We start from the raw sequence: 19,207 nt of genomic DNA, 5'->3' as shown, positions 1-19,207 counted from the left end.
TTTGTCACCTCAAGCCTAGTAAGTCGACAGTTTAAGTGCGTTTTCACCCTGAAAACTAGGTCTCCGCATGACTTCCTTTCTGTCCGTTGCCTCGTTCTTTTTCCAGTCATGTGGGATTGAAGACGTGGAGCTGGAATCGCCTCCCTCGTCTCCCCGTCAAGACGGTCACGCCTTCTCGGCCTGGAGAAGAGGCCCCAGCGCAAGGTGCCCCCATGGCTCTCTGGTGTAAGGCTTGGCCTCTACACCCACCGCACATTACTGTTTCCTTTACAGCTGTGGCATCAGTCCCTTCCTTCCTGCTTCTACACTATGACCAAGACCCGGGCTTGTCACACCTACTCACAATCTCTGCTGGGGGTCCTAAGTGGTCCACCTACTTCCAGTCCCTCCCACTTGAATCCACATCACATGCCACTACTTGAGGGCATTTTGCCAAGAATACTTCTTTGTATATACCATGTCTTTGCTCAGAAAAACTTGAGTCATTTCCCACTACTGGGAATAGAGTTTCCCAACCTATATTCTACCACACTAATTCCACGTGATACTTAAAATGTGGGCCAGTAAGTTTAGGAAACACAGATACACTGTTTCCCTTTCTTAGAGATTCATAACCCTTATCGTGCATGTTAAAGTGTCTCAGAAATCCTACAGTAAAAACCCTTTTATTTTGTTTAATGCAGCCTCTCCCTCACTGACTGGATCACGGAACCCCTTCTCACCTAAGATTTATCAACTTGAAACATGCTCTGGAAGCGCTGACCTGGAGAATGAGGCCCAAGGGCATTCTCCTCAAATGCAGTGCCCTGGTGACCTGTACTGGGATCAGGTCCCACACAGCCCTCCCTGAACCACACGGAGGGGAGCTCTACTGCTGGCCACCTCTTCAGAGTGTCCTGGGCCTTCCCTACTGCTTCGGCCTGTGGGGCGTCTCGGAAAATGCTCTTCTCTATCCCTGCTTTGGGGCCCATCCTTTCCATTCTACAACAGAGCTGCAATCCTGCCTCATCCCCTGGGGCTCACTGGCTTGAAGTGGTCCCTGCTCCCCTAATGTCCTTGCTGCCTCTGCCATATGAACACACCCATTTGGGGACACTTACTGATGCAACGAATTACTACATTAGTCTTATTTTGTTACATCACTTCCATTTTTGTACAGTGACCTTAGCTTCCTTATATGACCAGGGCAGAAACCTCTGGAAAGCAGTTTCAATCCCCACACTGCCTCACATATCCAAACTTTCTACTTCTGTTCACCAGGAAACCCCTCCGATTTATGGTCCTGTGTCAGCTGTCTCCACTTGCTAAGAAGTCCCCCTGCAGGGTCAGTTGGCACTTATCCTTCGACTACAGTGAAGGAGCACTTTCAAACTTCACCACTGACTTCGAAATAACAGATCTGCTCCTCACCTGTATATATGTGCTCCATTTCTGTTTCAGCGATTCCTCCTGCCTCTCCTCTTGGTTCTGTGTGGCCCTCACAGAAGTGGGCGTGCTGTATTAATATCCGATCATTTGACGTATTACACTGGCTAAAATCTCCTGTCCCAGCAAAGCTTTGACCTGACTGGGAGAACTAATTTACATCTCAACTGCTCTCCCTCTTCCTCCCTTACTTCTGAGAGGGATTTTCCCTAAAAAGGAGACTATCAATGCCCAGATAACAGATTAAGAGGTTCACTGGACCGTGAGAAGGTTAAGAGGGAGATGTCCACCCACACTGCTCTTGCTTCTGCTATTTTAACAGTTGACCCCAACAGTCTTTTTCTGCCCTGAAAACACAGGGCAAGATTCCGGGAACCAGAACGGAAGGCGTTCCTGTTTGCATGTCAACAAGCACGTGGCCATGAAGGTATTCCTACTTACGTTGAAAGCTCCCAGAAGAAACAACGTGGGTTGTAACCCAACCGAAAATATCAACCGGAGAATTGTGGAGGCAATTAAGGCCCGGATGCCATGGGGCTTGGGGAGGGCAATGACAATGGCCAGAGAGATGAGCATGGCTGTCCAAAGCAGTCCTGACCAGTGTGGCTCCAGTGTTCCTGGAAAGACAAGGTGGGGCTCTCAGAGATCAGCATTTCACCGAGTAAGCGGCGACAGACCAAAATGGGTATAATGACACTTTCTTCAATTAACAAATGGGCCTCATTGTCCAAATTCTTACCTCCAATTCTGTGCCCCTCGACATAACCCATCAGACCCATGTCTTCTCACTGGCAAGCCTTGACCAATGTTCGTTCTACCTGGGGAATTCTTCTCCCCTTCCTATTCATCTTAGGTCTTCACCATCAACTCATCCCCACCTCCTTCCTCTTCAGAAAACTATGCCAGGTGCCCCTCCCTCTCTGTGTTCTCATTCCCCACCCTGGTCATCCGTATACAACACTATTTTTCTGGGTGTCAGTTTACCTGTCTTTCTCTACCCTCCACCCCTACCCTAAATGCCCCCCCAGCCAGGTTCCAAATTCCCTGAGGGAAGCACTGGGCACCCAGTAGGAACTAATCAGATGAATTTGTTCCATCAATAAAATCCATACATGTATCACATTTCACTCTTCAGGAAGACGAACTGGAAGCCTAAACTTCTAATTTCTATTAAAAGTATACAAAGGAAAATTGCAGGTCTCCTGCCTGAATCAGATTTCTTCAAGGGAAGGAGGAAGGCAACTTCCGTATCATTAACATCATCCTACAATTAGATTATCCTTGTAGTCAAAGAGCTTATACCAGTTTTTGTCATCTCTTGCTATTTCAAGTTCTATTTAGAGTGTCCCACGAGACGGCTTAGTTATATAACATGAGCCAACACGGCTAAAAATATAGTTCTGTAAAACACTCATTAAAAAAAATAAAACCCTATTTCAAATGCTGTCACATTTTGAATCTCCTTCAGATGTAAACAAGCAGCACTACATGATCAAGGCCACTTATATAAAGGAGTTTCGCTTCTCCAGAACTGCTGGGATTGAAGCCCCACCCAGGAAAGAGACTCGCTTGCGAGTTACAGCTCTTCCACGAGCCTGCTGGCTGCCCTAGTTCACTCTGTCCATGTCCTCCGAGACACTTTTTCTCTAGAAACTGTTCCCCCCACTCCCAACCACTTCCCTCTTCCCTTTTGATATCCTTCAAAAGGAAAACCTGATTAGAAATGGGCACAGAGAGGCAGAAGCTTCTGGGAAATTCAGGAAGACATGGATATTGAGGCATATGTCACTTCCTGTGCATTTAACAATGGTTAGGTATCACAGGAAGCTGGAGGAAACAGAGTCTTGGTTACATGTCTTGCCCAAGGTGACAGAGCACATGGCTGGAGTGTGTAAGCCTCTGAAGTTGATGGTCCTTAATGGCCAATTAAAAAAACAATAACAACGCATAAAACCCACCGATTTTAAGCTCATAACGTGATGAGTTCTGGCAGTTTATATAGTCATAGACCACAGGTAACTGCCAACACAATCAAGATGTAAGCATTTTTCCGACCCTACAGGCTTTCCTTGTGTTCTTTGCAGTTGCCCCATCTCCACCCTGACACAACCACTGACCTCCCTTCCATCACTAGGGCCTTGCATTCTCCACAATTTCATAAAAATGGAAACATAATCATATTAGTAGGTAGGCTTTTAATTCTTTCACTTAACAAATTTCTGAGATTCAGTCAGGTTATTTTGTATGTAAGTATTTTGTTCTTTCTGTCGGCGTAATATTCCATAATATGGATATACCACAATTTACTTACCCACTCAACAATTAATGGGTATTTGTTGTCTCCAGTTTGTGTTCTTATAAATAACGTTACTGGGAACATTCAAGTACACATCTTGAAACTGGCGTAAGTTTTTGTTTCCCTTGGGCAAATGCATGGAAATAGATATGTGGATCATAAGAATATGTTTAACTTTCTAAGACACAACGATACTGTTTTCCAGAGTGAATGCACTATTGCGTAGTACATGGGGTTCCACTTGCTCTAAGTCGGCACCAATACTTGGTGGAATCAGTGTTTCTATGTATGTATATATATAAATACGTATCTGTTTTTTCAGTATTTTCAATTGTAGCCATTCTAGTAGGTTTCTAGTGGTATGTCATTGTAGTTTTCATTCACATGTCTCTGATAACTACTGATAATGAACATCTTTTTAAAAAAATTTTTTTTAGCATTTATTTATTTTTGAAAGACACAGCATGAGCAGGGGAGGGGCAGAGAGAGAGGGAGACATAGAATCTGAAGCAGGCTCCAGGCTCTGAGTTGTCAGCACAGAGCCCGACGTGGGGCCTGAACCCATGAACGGTGAAATCGTGACCTAAGATGAAGTCGTATGCTCAACCGATTAAGCCACCCAGGCATGCTCCCCACTCTTTTAAAAAAGTTTTTTAAACATGTGATGTTGAATATCTTTTTATCTGCTATTGCCCATTCTTCTGTGAAATATCTGATCAAATCTTCTGCCCACTGTTGTAACTGCGTAGTCTTTTTATTACTGAATTGTAAGAGTTCTTTATTCTGGATATTAGCCTTTGGTCAGATATATATTTTGTACATATTTTCTCCCAGTCCGTGTACTCTAAGTGTCTCAGTCATTTTCTCTAAGTGTCTAATCACCATCTGGGGACCTGGGTGGCTCAGTTGGTTAAGTGTATGACCTTGACTCAGGTCATGATCTTGTGGTGAGTTCTGAGCCCCATGTCAGGCTCTGTGAAGACAACTCAGAGCATGGAGCCTGCTTAGGATTCTGCATCTCCCCCTCTCTCTGCCCCTCTCCTGTTTGCACTCTTTCTCTCTCTCAGAAATAAACATTAAAAAGATTTTTTGTAATTAAAAAAAATCACCATCTTAAACTGCCTAAAGATCTCAGCATAATAAATGGGACCAGTACAGTGGATGTACCTAAATCCTGAAGGGGCCAAAATAAAAACCTGTTGTCTCCCGACTATAAAAGCAGTGTTAAAAAATGCTAGATTTTAAAAAACCAATTATAGAAAGACATCTTTAAGACAATTGGAGAAACATGAATATGGACAGGCTATTACATGATTTACTGTTAGTTCTGTTAGATATGATAATGTTATGGTAATTATACATATTTTGAAATATTCTTAGAAGTTAGAGATGCACACTGAAATATTTATGGGCAAAACAACAAGATGTCTAGACTTCTTTAAAATCTTTCAAAATACAGTTGGAGAATAGATGAAATAAGATTGACAAAATGTTGGTAGTTGTTAAAGCTGGGTTAACAGATACATGGCAGTGAATTAACTGTTATTATTTGTGTGTATATTTGAAACTTTCAAAAATGAAAAAGTTTAAAAGGCAGTAATACATTTGCTTTGATCATAGTAGCATGCTCACAAGTTCAGTAAACAATGTGAATCTGCCCAGGTTTCATGCTTTCCAAAGGCTGTGTGACTCATCAGTTCTAAAATAAAGGGGGAAAAGGATACTTTTGAAAAGGAGCTTTTAAGGCCACCAGTATTCTTGGCAGCCAGAGGCCTAATAAGCCACAGAGCCATATCAGCACTCATAAAAAAAAAGGGGGGGTGGGGGGACATTCAACTGGGACATTTTGGAAATCCTGGTTTTAGGGTTCAACATGAACAAATACTCATCTCAAAGAAATACTTTCAGGTAACCAACCAGATCTTATTTCAAGGCAGGCCTAACACACCCCTTCTCTTGAAGATGGTTAATAGTGAACATAGAAGATGCCCCCAACCTGTCTTACAAAAGGGAAAAATAAATCTGAGAGTGAATTGATGTGTTGGAAGTGAGCTCAGTCACTGTATGCAATGTGCAATGCAATGTGTAATACAGCTCAGTCACTGTAATGCAAAAGGCTTCCTGAGGTCGGATCAATCTCCTTCTTTCCTGGGAGACCTAATTATGCTTTCCATTTAATCCATCCACATGAAGTTTCTAAAGCCCGCACTGCCAAAACAGAAAGTCTCAACTACTACGGATCAACCAGATCACCACTGTAGAACTGGAGGGACTTTTAACAATCATCTCCTCACTGGGTCTTGAACTTGTATGGGCGAGAAACAGGATGCCCCCGAGATTGTGACTGGGTCAACCACTATTTTTCCCTGAACCACACGGCAATTCCCCAATTCACACCAAGGTTTCCCAACTACTGGGTCATTTTAAGTATCTTTTAATAGAGAGGATAAGGAAGACTAACGGAAGCTGTCTGCCCAGAGTCACGTGGTGAATGAGTGGCAGAGTCAGGCCTGGATGGTGACTCTGGACTTTGTAGATCAAGTATTCCGCTGGATGAGGCTTACCACGGAAGGGGAGGGGAGCTGTCAACTGCCTCCCTTCAGACAAGGTCCTCAATGTTTCCACAAACGACCAATGAAGAAAACTGTCAAGGTGTATAATAAAAGCTAATTTTAAGTGTTGTGAAAGAAATGGGGAATAAAGGAAAACACATCCAAGGTAATGGTTGAAGAATCAGTGATGATAAGCATGACAACTTTCCTGAAATGGAAAGAGGGCAAGGCTCTTCTGTCACTCTATTTCACTCTCTTATCTCTGTTGACCGGCAGCCTGGCTGAGCACATGTCCTCTCTGAGCAAACCTCGCAGCCCTGTGGATCTGCAGCATCTTTTCACACAGGGGTGTTTATGATCCCTGACACGGCACTTAAAAGGAAAATACCCCCAGACTTGTGTTTAGGTAGTGCTTTTGGGGGGGGGGGGGTGGGAATCACTCAAACAAGGATTTCAAGGTAACTGAAGGCCAAGCAGAAAAGCTAACTCCTCAAGTGGGTATGTTGGATACCTAAGCATCACAGAACAAGTTACCACTTTCAAAATGGACCTTAAATAGACTGTAAGTATAGACATGCTGTCTCATCATGTATACCCATCTGCATTATTAGGCTCAAGAGCTAAGCCTGGAACTGCTCTACTGTTTTGGTGTCTTACTTTTGGGCTCCATTCCCTGTATTTCACAAAAGGTGGCTACTGGTCAGTTGTTACATATGTACATGAGACAATCTGCCAGGTAGGTCTGATGAAAAATGTAGCTGAGAAAGAGATCTCTCAAGAGGCGGTACAACATGTCAGAAAAGGGGCCATGGATGTATAACAGGAGAGGGGCTTCTGCTGGGCCCCAGAACCCCGCAAATGTAAATAACTCTAGAACACTGTCAAGCAAATGGAGGAGCCAAAAGAGAAAAATAAATGGCCCTCCTGACTTGTTTGCCTGTTCTCAGAGAAATATGTAGAATGCACATGGCAGGGGACTGGAAAGAGAGAGGGGCTGGGGATGATATCCATAAAGATCATGGACATGTTCTACTGCGAGAATGATAGCATAGAGCTCTTAATAGCCTAACCATCCAAGGAGGTGCAGTCTTTAGTCATTCAAGTCCCGTCTCATCAAGCCCCCTGCCAAAAAAAAAAAAAAAAAAAAAAAAAAAAAGAAAAGAAAAAGAAAAAGGAAAAAAAATTCCAGACATGCCTTACAAATTCTTTAGTTTGAAATTAATTCTCTAAATATGGGATGGGGATAATCATCTACAGGACTGAACATCAAAATGTCTATGTTCTAGGGTTAGCCTTGCCACTAGCTAGCTGTGCAGCTTTGGCTAAATCTCTCAACTTCTCTGAGACGAGAGTTTCCCAATATCTAAAACAAGGAGGCTGACTGAGACTATTTCTTACAGGTTTCAGAGTATACAACTTCTTCTCTGTCTTGCCTGCTAGATAAATGTGGACACAAAATTTATATTGTTTTAAGTGAGATTTAAAACTAAATCTGTGGTAAAAGCTGCAATCCCATCTTGTCTGAAAATGGGTAACTGAGATCCCGTAATATTGCACCAATACTTCCAGGGATCATATTTAAGATGCAAGTCATAACCTTCCTGCTACTTCTAGTAGTTTCTTTGAAATAGAAAATATGGGTACCTCCTCGAACTCCTTTAAATGGGTAGAAAAACGCCACAAGCAGGTTCATCAGGACAGCTAGGTTAAATGAAATGCTGCTCCAGAAAGACATGTTGCGGGCACACCAATACAGAACGGGCTGGGCTGTGAAAACAAAGACCAGACCATGTAAGGTTCGATTCAGAACGCTGGGAATCCCACTTGGCCCTTCCTCCCGCTCTGCCCCACAAGCCCACTTTTGTTCCTAGTTTTTACCACAACAGTAAGAAAAATGATCATTTGTTTTGAGGTTGACTCACAGGCTCACGACGACATCAGATTGGTTTATTTCTGTTTGGAGTACTTACTGGAACAGAAGATGTATTTGGGGTCAAGGAAGCAAAGAAAAGGAGAAAAGTTGGAACATCTAAAAACCCTGCATGCCCCAGTCAATACCACCAGTTATGGAATCTGGGGGTTGTCCAGAGTTCATGCACTGAATCCTCAATCAACCACTGAATCTGGGACCAGAGGAGATGCTCAGACAGACCCAAGAACTTAATCAGCCTTTTAGAAGTGTGGGGCTCCAGTTGGAGGGACACAGAGCATCCAGAATTGGCCGAGCTGGGCTCCAGACTAGGGTGGCTACCATTTCCATACTCCTGTCTTGCTCAAAATCCTCCACTAACTTACAGATCCTTTGCCTGACATTGAGCCATCTGCCCTTTTCCTCAAGTCTGATGATCACGCCAGGGGCAGGGAGCTGCTGACTGGGGAAGTGAGCAGCAGAGCTCCCATTCTCAAAGGCTACCATGGAGAGAGGATGTGGTACCAAAGCCATCAATAATAGGCGAGAGACACTTTCCATACTGCTGCCATCTTATACAGGCAATACCACACTGGCTGGGCACGCTCAGCGTTAGAACAACAGGCCTCTGGCCACATTGTGTGTGGTGGTGCTTCCTTTTCCACTGAATTCTTTTCCAGTGGTGCCTTATACTTCGGATGATGCTCAAATATAGATATGGTAGGAATAATTTCAGTCTCCATGCCAGAAGCAGAGTTTCTAATAGGTAGACTCATTCAACATTATCTCCCTCCAAACAAGTATGGAGTATGGGAGAATGGGTCTCTATGGTGTGTTTCTCTTTCCCAATGAAGTCATCACTTAACTTTAGGACAGCAGCCAATGACATATTCAATGGCCCTATAATGATGCCTAGAGCAGCAGCCAAGTCTTTGAAAGCTTCTCTCCAAAATAAAGTTATGCCACAATTAAACAGAGCCCTGGGTAATTTAATAATTGCTCAATTCATGTTTGTACTTGGGAAACAGGAAATATTTCCAAAGTCTAGAGTTTTAGGGTTACAAGCACCATCTACTTTAAAAATCTCTCCTTTTACAAATGAGGGAAACTGAGGCCCAGCAGGGGGTGGAAGTTATGGAGGAGATATCATCACCCAGGTCAGTGATCCTTTGGGGCTAGTGACAAGGACAAAGGTAAGTGGCTCATGTCAACATTCAGAAGAGGAGCTGACCAGAATTCAGTCAACCTCCAGTAACAATTAACTTTTTTTTTTTAAAAGCAAAGTGGTGAAACAAATTTAAGATGACAAATCATCTGCCCTGGAAACAATAGATACTAGTGTTTCTTCTGGGAATGAAGCCCATTTCTGATCTGGATATGTAGACTCCAGAAGAGCTGGGTGGCAAGAATGGCAAAGGGTTGGTAATGGTTGAAACTGAGCGGTGGATACATGGGAATTTATAATGTCCTCTCCACGTTTGCATCTTTGTAAAAAGCTCGTATGGAGTAAAAGAAAAATAGGAAATGGCAAAGCTCAGTAATGGTCTATGTAAGCCAAAATTCTCTTCAGAGGGGCTCTCAATATCAAATATAAGAACAGCCACTGTAGGATGCTTTAATTGTAATAAATGACCCTCAACTATGGCATGCAGCTCACAAATAAATCATGTATTTATAAAGCTAACACACTTGAACTGTAGTATCATTCTGAATATGATGAATATTCAGTCCTTCAAATCAACTGAGTATCTATCCAGGTGCAAAAAGATACTTAGAGACCAACCTTGACATGCACTGTCTTCTATTTACACATGAAACTGTGATCCCATTTAACTTTCCAGACTCTTTTTTCTCCTGCTTCTCTTCCCCAGATAGGCCACCTTTACATCCCAGTCTAGTGATGCTCCCTGAATGCATGTGGTACCTTGAGCCTCTGTGCACTGTCCTCGTGCTATTTCAAAAATATGTCCCCAAAGTCTTTGATCCTCTCCTTTTCAAGGGGTGCAGCTTATCCCCTTTCCCTTGAGTGTGGGCTGGACTTAGTCACCACTTCTAAGACAGTACAGAAGTGATGGGAGTGTTTCCTGAGACTAGGTCATAAAAGGCACTGCAGCTTCCTCCTTTACCTCTCCTCAGTCATGTGCTCTGAGGAAACCAACCACCATTTTGTGTGGCACTCAAGCAGCCCTACAGAGGGGACCAGGTGTACAAGAAATGAGGCCTCCTACCAATGGCCACGTGAGTGAGCAGAGAAGTGGGTCCTCCAGGTCCATCAAACCTTCAGATGAGGAGGACCTGGCTGCCATCTTGACCGCAACCTCATGAAAAACCCTAAGTCAGAACAACCCAGCTGAGCCACTCCCAAACTCTGGACACTGAGAAACTGTGAGGAAATAGATATTTATTGTTTTAAGCCACTAAGTGTTTTTGTTTTTTTCATTTTTTAATGTTTATTTAGTTTTAAGAGAGAGACAGAGTGCAAGCAGGGGGAGGGGCAGAGTGACGGAGACTCAGAATCTGAAGCAGGCTCCAGGCTCTGAGCTGTCGGCACAGAGCCCGATGTGGGGCTTAAACACAAACCAGGAGATTGTGACCTGAGCCGAGGTTGGATGATTCCCTGACTGTGCCACCCAGGCACCCCTAAGCCACTAAGTTTTGAGGTAAGTTGTCATACAGCAATATAATGCAACTAATGTACATTGTGTGATGGGAAAATAGCAGCCTTCCCCCCCCCCAAGGATGTCCACATCCTCATTTTCAGAATCAATAAATATGTTATCTTTCATGGGAAAATGGACTTCACAGATGTAATACAGTTAAGGATCTGGAGATGGGGAAATTATCCTGAATTATCCAGTGGGCCCAACATAATCACAAACATGCTTACAAGCAAAGGAAGGGTGTGGGAGTGTCAGAGACAGGGTCCTGCAGTGTGAGCAGGGCTCTCCTGGCCACAGCTGGCTTTGCAGATGGAGGAAGAGGCCAAGAGCCAAACAATGCGAAAGCAGCCCCTAGAAGCTGGAAAAAGCTAGAGCCTCTAGAAGGCAGATAGTCCTGACAACACTTGAATTTTAGCCTGAGGAGAACCTTTGTAGGGTTCTGGCCTCCGGAAATGTAAGATAGTAAACGTATGTTATGGTAAGCCTCCAGGTTTGTGGTAATTTGTTACAGTAGCAATTGGAAATGAATACACCTTCCCTCTCCCCAAACTCTCAGGCTTGTGTTTATCCAAGTGCTATCTATCCTCCCAGATGCTGTTCAGATCCTGCCTTTTCTCAGAAGGCTGCCTTTCCCATACTTCCATGGCGTGTCACTGCTTAATTACAGTCCTGCTCATCATCAGGCGGCTCAATTATAGCCACTTAAAAATATGCCTGCGTTGCCTGCGCCCATCACATGGTATGTTCACACAGGAAGGAATCACAGCTTAAACACCGATGAACACCCCCTGCTGTACTCCGTAGTATGTTTTCTACTTAGGATGGGTAAAAGTTGGCTGAGTGGATATACCTACTACCTCACAGTAAAAACACAGAATGCCACGATCCCATTTAGGAAGGTCAGTCTAAATTACTGAACCCCAGGGCATCACGTGGTAACCCTCTTCCCCAGCCTTTGTGTCTGGGCTGTGCTCGGGGACGGGGACTCCAGAATTCCCCAGCTCTATTTGGATGGGTGTGATAACCATGAGGGAAAACCCCACGCAGGAATACGTCAGCATATGTAACCGGGCCTCTGTTTCCCCTTTCATGATCTTCTCATTCTCTGAGCCCAGAGTTTTACTTCACTGGGGCTGGGAACTTCAGGAGAAGGTGTCAGAGAGGCACGGGTGAGAAAGGATGTGAACACATTGAACGGGCTGTGCGTGTGTGTGTGTGTGCGTGCACATGTGCATGTTCTGTGAGAAGAGCAGCAAAGAGGGCTTCAGGAGACCATAGGAATTGAGTATCATAAGATTTGCAGAAGAAATTACTAAGCAACAGCAGCCTGGGACAGACTTGACTTTACATCTGAGCCCTAGCTCCAGATGTACCAAAGCACAGGTGGTTCTGTGACACTTTCAGGAAAGAGGAAAGCAGCTTCATGAATAAAGCAGAAATTTTCTTCCTACAGATTTATTAGAAGAGAAACAGGCTACTAAGAGAGAAGAGTGTTTTTCATTTTAATTGCACTTCTAACGAGGGCATTTCTCCCCTCCCTAAATACGCATATCATGTTTCATCCAGTTACTGTTTTCAATTTCTCTCTTACCAGCAGATAGCTTTGAAGCCAATTAAAATCTTTCAGTTGACAACTATAGCTGTGTTTAAGCTATACTGAAACAAAGGCAGACTAAGCAAGAGGAGGCATTAGCTACAATGCAACACACAATCGAAGGATGATGACGTGAGCACTCCACAATCAATGAGTCAATCTTCATTCCCCACTTTGTAGGTGGGGGTCTGGGAGCAGTGAAGCCATCTGCTCAGGGCCACACAGCCAGTGGGGAGCAGAAGGGGAATGGAAATGAGATTCCCCCACCTCTTGGGGCTGAGGTCTTCCTCCTGTGCCTGCGTGAAGACAACCGTCTCATAAAGAGCGATCACAAGGTATCTATCCTCACAAGAAAAGGTGAAAACCCTTCTGTCGGTTCCCAAGCCTCCTGGAGAGCCTAGCATGTATTTCTATGTTTTCATAGGCTCCCAGAATTGTGGGAATGAATATACCTGACCAGTCTTAGTAGACCCATACACTGATCAGAGCAAAGTCACAGTGCTAGTAACTACGGTGGAGGTCTGGATACGGGGATTCAGGATTATCCCTTGATGCAGGAATCGCAGACCATCCCAGTGAGGCTAAGAGCTGAAAACACAAGAGTGCAAAGTGGATAGGGTCTATGCCTACCTTACTTTGCTATTTTTTTTCTGTGTTCACCTAAGCGTTGTGTTGTGTGGGTGTTCAAGGCTACTCATGGCGCTTGAGCTGGACGAGCCTGGATGAAAGACACACTGATATTGGTTAGAAGTGCACCCTAAATCTTCTGAAGTCCCTACCAAGGAGAACATGCAAGCTGGTCTTCTAAAGGCCTCCTGGCCTCTTCGTCAGACACCAAGCATGGGACTGGGTAAGGAATGGGTGTGGCCAGGAAACATTTTCTTTACTTTTTCTTTCCTTCCTTCCTTCCTTTTTTAAAGATTTTGAGTATCTCTACATTCAATGTGGGGTTTGAACTCATGACCCTAAAATAAAGAATCATATGCTCTACTGACCGAGCCAGCCAGACGCACCCCAGAAAACATTTTCTAAGTTCGAAAGTGCTGGATGATGAGGTAGCCTTAGAGATGAGTGAGAATGTTGTGGGGTGGGGGTGTGATGAGAACAGGTCTTCTGGCTGACGTGTGTGCACAACCCTCTTTGCCACTGGCCAAACCTAGGGGTGCAGGGAGGTAGGGAGAAGACTGGTGAAGTGAAAGAAGCATGCAGTGAAGGCTGGTCTGTTCTGGCTCAAGCTGGTGGGAGGCAGGAAGAGGACAGAAGCTCCCAGAAACTGACCTCCAATTCTGCTTCCACTCCCGCAGCCCCGCCCCGCACAAAGAGCCCAAAAGATCACAACTGTAGCTGGAATCCAGGGTTTCAAATAAAAAAACCTGGCTCCTGACTAACAGACAGAAATAAAGCACAGTCCTTTCTAAGTTGGTCACAACAGTTGGTGCGGAGTGTACTGTCAGTACTGAAGGATCCCATTAAAATCCTAATGAAAACCAGGAGCTGAGAAGCCCTCTGGGACAGCCCTATAAAAGTGTTTTAGATGAGTTATTTCAGCCCGACTGGCCAGGCATCGCAGTGGGACTAGGTGGTGAGCAACGATGCGTCTTATGTGGCAAATGATTCCACTGCCTATAAAATGATTACAGTAGAGTCTAAAACCTGAGCTACACCTGTAAAAGGGAGAGACCAGTGTCTTCAGAGCAGGTGAGCTAGTAAATGAGCAGTCAAGCTGGCTGAATTTCCTGCTCAAGTGCACCATCCTGAGAGCTCAAAGCCTTGCTTTTTCTCCCTTCCTTTTATTTTCTACATCAAGATACCAAAAAACGACATTCTGAAAGTCTTCCACAGAGCTCTCCAATCAAATAAAATCAAATGGTGCATGAAGGAAGACTTTTCTGGGGAGGTGCCTCCCCAAGGCCAGAGCCCGTTGATCATCTACAAAGGTATCTAGGTCTGCCCGGTGCTCAGAGGTAGAAGTACTGTAAATTATTCTAGCTCTGGTCCAACTGGAGGCACACCCACCACCATCAAGCTGAGGTCTCTGAAACCCCAGGAGGACATCGCTCTGACGTGTTGTGGATGCAGTGCTGACCCACCTCTCAGTTTCTTTTGCCAGTTCATTTCATTGAAGAGGTCCTCAGACCGCAGGAAGAAGTCATTGATCTTGCTGCCTTGTTCATCCCTCTCTGTAGTATAGTATATTCGTAGTTTTGACTCCTTGGTTAGGAATTCACATATGCTGGGCACAGGGAACACAATCTGTTCCATGGTTCGGTCTAATCTGACAATCTAGGGTGGAAAAATAGAGGAGCTTTAATGGTCATTTTCAAAAACCTTTCACTGAGGATCTCTGCAATCGGTCATGGGCTCAGCATTCAAGACTGAATATAATACGAACCTGTTCTGGAGCCTTCTCAGACTGGGCTGTGTCTCTCAGATTTATATAAAAAACAGTTTGGGCAAGTCTCCAAGAAGAGTTTTTGTTTGTTTTGTTTTGTTTTTTAAGCTGAGACCCATTGCTTTTACTGTGATTAACTTTTGTCTCAATTTAAACTGTGTTTTGTGCATAAAACCAAATGAGGCTCTAGACTAGGGCTGTCCAATAGAACTTTCTGTAATGATGGAATGGTTCTATATCTAAGCATCTGCCCCGTGCAAAAGGTGGCCACTAGTCACACGTGGCCATTGAGCACTGGCACATGTGGCTAGTGCAACTGACAAACTGAGTATTTAATTTTAATTAAACAGCCACACATGACTAATGATTACTATATTGGACAGTACAGCACCAGACTGTGGTGCAAACCTCTCCTAAACTTCTCTGATGGCAAAATTAGGTGTTTTCTTTTTTCTCCTAAATAGGAACTTTAAAAAAGAGAATTTTGGTTTATCCAGTTGCATTGGCCTCCTATGATGTCACAGCATCTAAGATGTACAGGGCATGAACTAGTACGGCCATTTAACACTGGCACAGCGTTCACTGTACTTTGAACCAGCTATGTCGAGCCCTGGAGTAGACACCTTACAGGTTTTCTCTGTGCCCTTCCTAGACTGGCTCAATCTCCAGACAGGAGGTAGTCTGGTCAGGATTGTGCAGATTCTAAGACACTGTATTTAGTCACCATCCTGGGGAGTTAGCATTTCAAAAGTGGTACAATAGGAGCATGACCTCTCTTTATTCTTTCACCCCAGAGGCTGGAGAAGTCAGGTGAGGGCCAATGCCCTCTACAAGAAGATCTGGTTCTCACTTTTCCAACACTTTTGCTCCCTGACACAGCAAGGGAAGTGACTCAGGTCCAGTTGTAGTAGAAAACTCTCTCAGACATGAGACAGGTTCCCACAGCCCTACCTCTATAAATTCTGGGAGGCACGATCTTTAGACCAGTGGTTCCCCAATCTAGCTGCAGATCAGGTTACAGGAAACTTCACTGTCATAATGATTCTGGTTCTTCAGTCAACCTCATTTAAATGGAATTGTGGTTTGAGGATTGGTGACTGGAACCTGCCCACAGGTGATGCTCCTATTTGGATAGGCTCAGGGACTGAGTCTGTACTGGAGTCTGCCTGTTGTGCAGTCAAGTGGCCTCTGGATCTTCCTAAGCTGAACGACTATGATGTGAGAAGTGCTTTTGTTGTCAAGAGGGAAAGGACGATGACACTGGAGGCCTCCTGACAAGAACTAAGTCCCAGACTCCAGACACACCCAGGCTAACTCCCATGATCAAAGCACTCTATGAGGAAGCCCCAGGGAGTAATGGGGTATTTTCCAGCTTTTCACAGGTAACTTCTTCAGGAAACTGGAAGAAATGGGTGGCTAGCCAAGGGTAGGATTTGAGAGCGAGGGACACCACGCATGACCATTTCTCCTCATCATTTCATATCTGTCCACACCTCCTTTCAGGAGACTTACAACCGGGAGTCAGGAGAACACACTTCAATCCCTCCCCAGCTCTAACAGGCCTGGGTGACCTTGTTCATGCCTCGGAACCTCATCAAGCTTCAGTCTTCTCTCCAGTGAACCAAGGAGCTCTGACATCCTACACTGCAAACACCTGAAGCCTGTCTTTTAAGGGCTCCAGAGGACAGAGCAGGGCTGCCATCAAGCTTCTCACTGTTAACAATAAATTAAGAGTATTTGCCCACATGCGCTGCCATGGTCAACTCATCAGTAAAATGACACATTTTATTAGAACAGCCCAGACACCTGATACATTTGGTAAGAATATATTCTTAAAAAGTCTCCATCCTGAACATTTCATATGGCCCAAAGGAGTCTGTTAGCCCTTCAAAATCACTGTTCCAGCAATGATCCTCAATCTGTGCACTTGTTAGCCAAACAAGGCACACCATGCCTCACTGCCTAGTGCCTGGAGACACAAGTCTGGGTTCAACGCAGGTAACAATATGCACCCACAGGCTCTGGGGTCAGCCAGACCTGGATTACAACCGCAGTTCTGCCACTGCTAGCTGGGCAAATGACACGACCTCTCTGAGTCTTATTTCAGAGTTTCCCTCTCTGCAAAATGCAAGATGGCCCCATTGAGTTCACAGAGGATCAGTAAGGTATGGGGTGTGTGTGTGTGTGTGTGTGTGTGTGTGTGTGTGTGCGCGCATGTGTAATGCAGATCTGACTGTACCATTCCTCTTTGTAAAACTCTCCCTCAGTTCTGCATGGCTCTGCCAGTAAATCCAGACTCCTCAAAAGGATGGTGGACAGGATTCTGCGGGCCCAGAGCCACCGGTCTTTCCTTTCGGACCTTGTGTTGGTCACCGGTTTCCAGCTCCCCGTCTTCCCCTAGCGTCTCCCTCCTCAGGGCCTCCACTTGTCGTTATTCCCCAGGTGTGAGAAGCTCTTCCCTCCAAGCTCTGCCTGCTTCAATCCAATTTTTCCTAAGGTCTGTGCTTAAATGCCTTTCTTCAGAAAAGGCCTCTGTGACCAGCACGATCCATAGCAGGTCCCTCTGCTGGACTTTCTTAGAATACTTTCTACTTGTCCTCACAGCCTTGTCAGAATGCATAACCAACACGTTGCTGTTCAGACGAATGACTGTGTGCCAGCCCCAGCACAGGGCAGAGCCCACTGCAGGCCCTCAACACAGGCCCGAGCCCTGAGTTCCCTCTGTTTTTACCTCTATCTGGGCTGTGTGCTTGGCATAAAACTCCAGAGCTTCATCCCCATCCACTTGGCCACCAGGTTTCAGCATGGTCTGGAGTTCTTTGTTATGCCGAGCCAACTAGAACACAAGTTCAGAAAACGGGGGGAGTCACTGTCACTTTGCGACGGGCACACGTGCGCCCCTTTCCATTGTGGGGCATAAAGAATGCATCATACACAGTGGTAAGCTGAAGGGCAAAGATGGCGGGAGGCTTGCTACATCCTGTCAAGGTATGTTCTGCACAGCAGCTATTTTGGGAGCGTGGGACAACAGCATGGAGAAAGCTCATGCCCACATGAGGTCCCACTTTCCCCCAATTTCTTCAGCCACGTGGGAGAGAGATGGGGTTTTCTGTACAGCCACACAGGTCTCCACTCAGAAAGTTCTGAAACCCACTGAGTGGCAAAACATGGGTAGTGGAAGAGACGTGGGACAGGAGATGGTTTTCTCTTCTTCTGCCAGCAAGCCGTAGCAGGGCATACCATCCCACCCAATACTGTTACTGCTTTATTCCTAAGTCCTCTAGCCCAGCGAGGTGAAAGGGACAGGAAGCACAAGCCTGCAGCAGAGTTACAAGCTGCCCACACACATCAGCGAGCTCAAGGCATATCAGCCTCCAGAAAAAGAAAGTATCTTCAAAAGCCCAGACACTTGGGAAGAGAGTTATGAAACAGGGCATTCTGGTGCCAGGGTAGGAAGAATTACTACTCCCCAACCCCCACCCCCCAAAAGCAAACACAAAGAACTCATAATGACAGGTTAGTTCCCAAAGATTTTTAAACGTGATAGGAGGCAAGGCAGCTGAGGTTTATTTCTTAGATTAAGATAGACTCATCAATATTTATGAAAAGCCTAAGACTCCTTTCAACTGTCTCCAAACACAGTCATAAACTATGTAAGTGTCAAGGCTCAGTGCGAAGGCTTTTAAGAAACGTGGGGATTTCCAAGGACACGACCCTCCCATGGGAAAATGGAAGAGCCCTGGAACACGGGACATTGGGTCAGGCTGCCACGAGTACCTGTGAACCACATCACCATGAATACAAACAGCCCCAGGTTAAACCCTTAGGGGAGAACCAAGTTTAAGCGCACATTCTGCTGGGAATTCTGGCAGTGAAGGCAAACCGTGCCTGACACGGGGACCCAGGGACAGGTCATACCTGATGAGCTAATATGTAGATGTTGTGCCCCACGTTCCTGGGGGAGGCAGCTCCGTCCTCACCATTTTCTCCATCCTCAAATTCCACTTCGCCTTGCATGTAGGCTTTCTTGATCACTTCCACCTGCAAGAGTGGTCAAACAAAGGAAGCTCCTGTTTCAAGGAAGACCCACACAGGACTGCCATCTTAGAGTCTGCCCTCTTGGGGCAGACAGTGCTCATCAGGCTCAGCATTTGCTTCCTATCAGGTTTGGACACAGCCTCAGAATCCTTCTCAACACGGTCACAGGCAGTCTCTACCAATCAACTTCCGCGGACATAAGAAATTAAACCCAGGTGCTATAACTAGACCAAGAGGTATTATGTCTCCTTAGAAGGGGACAATGGTTATAGAAGTTCCCTGAAACAATAAAATATGACACAAATGTAGACAAGAAGCCAGACTTTTCCTATCTCCACATT

General features: G+C 45.1%; 1 protein-coding gene across 6 annotated transcripts in view; it reads right to left on the bottom strand.

Annotated features, from left to right (window-relative positions):
• ITPR1 (inositol 1,4,5-trisphosphate receptor type 1) overlaps positions 1 to 19,207 on the bottom strand; it is a 328,400-nt gene that overhangs the window by 40,035 nt on the left and 269,158 nt on the right. For all 6 annotated transcript variants that reach the window (XM_045493609.1, XM_045493610.1, XM_045493612.1 and 3 more), the window contains 5 exons: positions 18,747 to 18,869; positions 17,560 to 17,664; positions 14,527 to 14,719; positions 7,918 to 8,040; positions 1,867 to 2,042 (listed from right to left, as the gene is read on the bottom strand). In XM_045493609.1, coding sequence (XP_045349565.1) covers positions 1,867 to 2,042; positions 7,918 to 8,040; positions 14,527 to 14,719; positions 17,560 to 17,664; positions 18,747 to 18,869 — 720 coding nt within the window. The remainder of the gene's footprint in view (positions 1 to 1,866; positions 2,043 to 7,917; positions 8,041 to 14,526; positions 14,720 to 17,559; positions 17,665 to 18,746; positions 18,870 to 19,207) is intronic.

The sequence above is a fragment of the Leopardus geoffroyi genome, chromosome A2, assembly GCF_018350155.1.
Source record: "Leopardus geoffroyi isolate Oge1 chromosome A2, O.geoffroyi_Oge1_pat1.0, whole genome shotgun sequence".
Taxonomy (NCBI): Eukaryota; Metazoa; Chordata; class Mammalia; order Carnivora; family Felidae; genus Leopardus; species Leopardus geoffroyi.
Note: the sequence above shows the minus strand (reverse complement) of the source record. Positions and strands in the feature narration are given on the sequence as shown.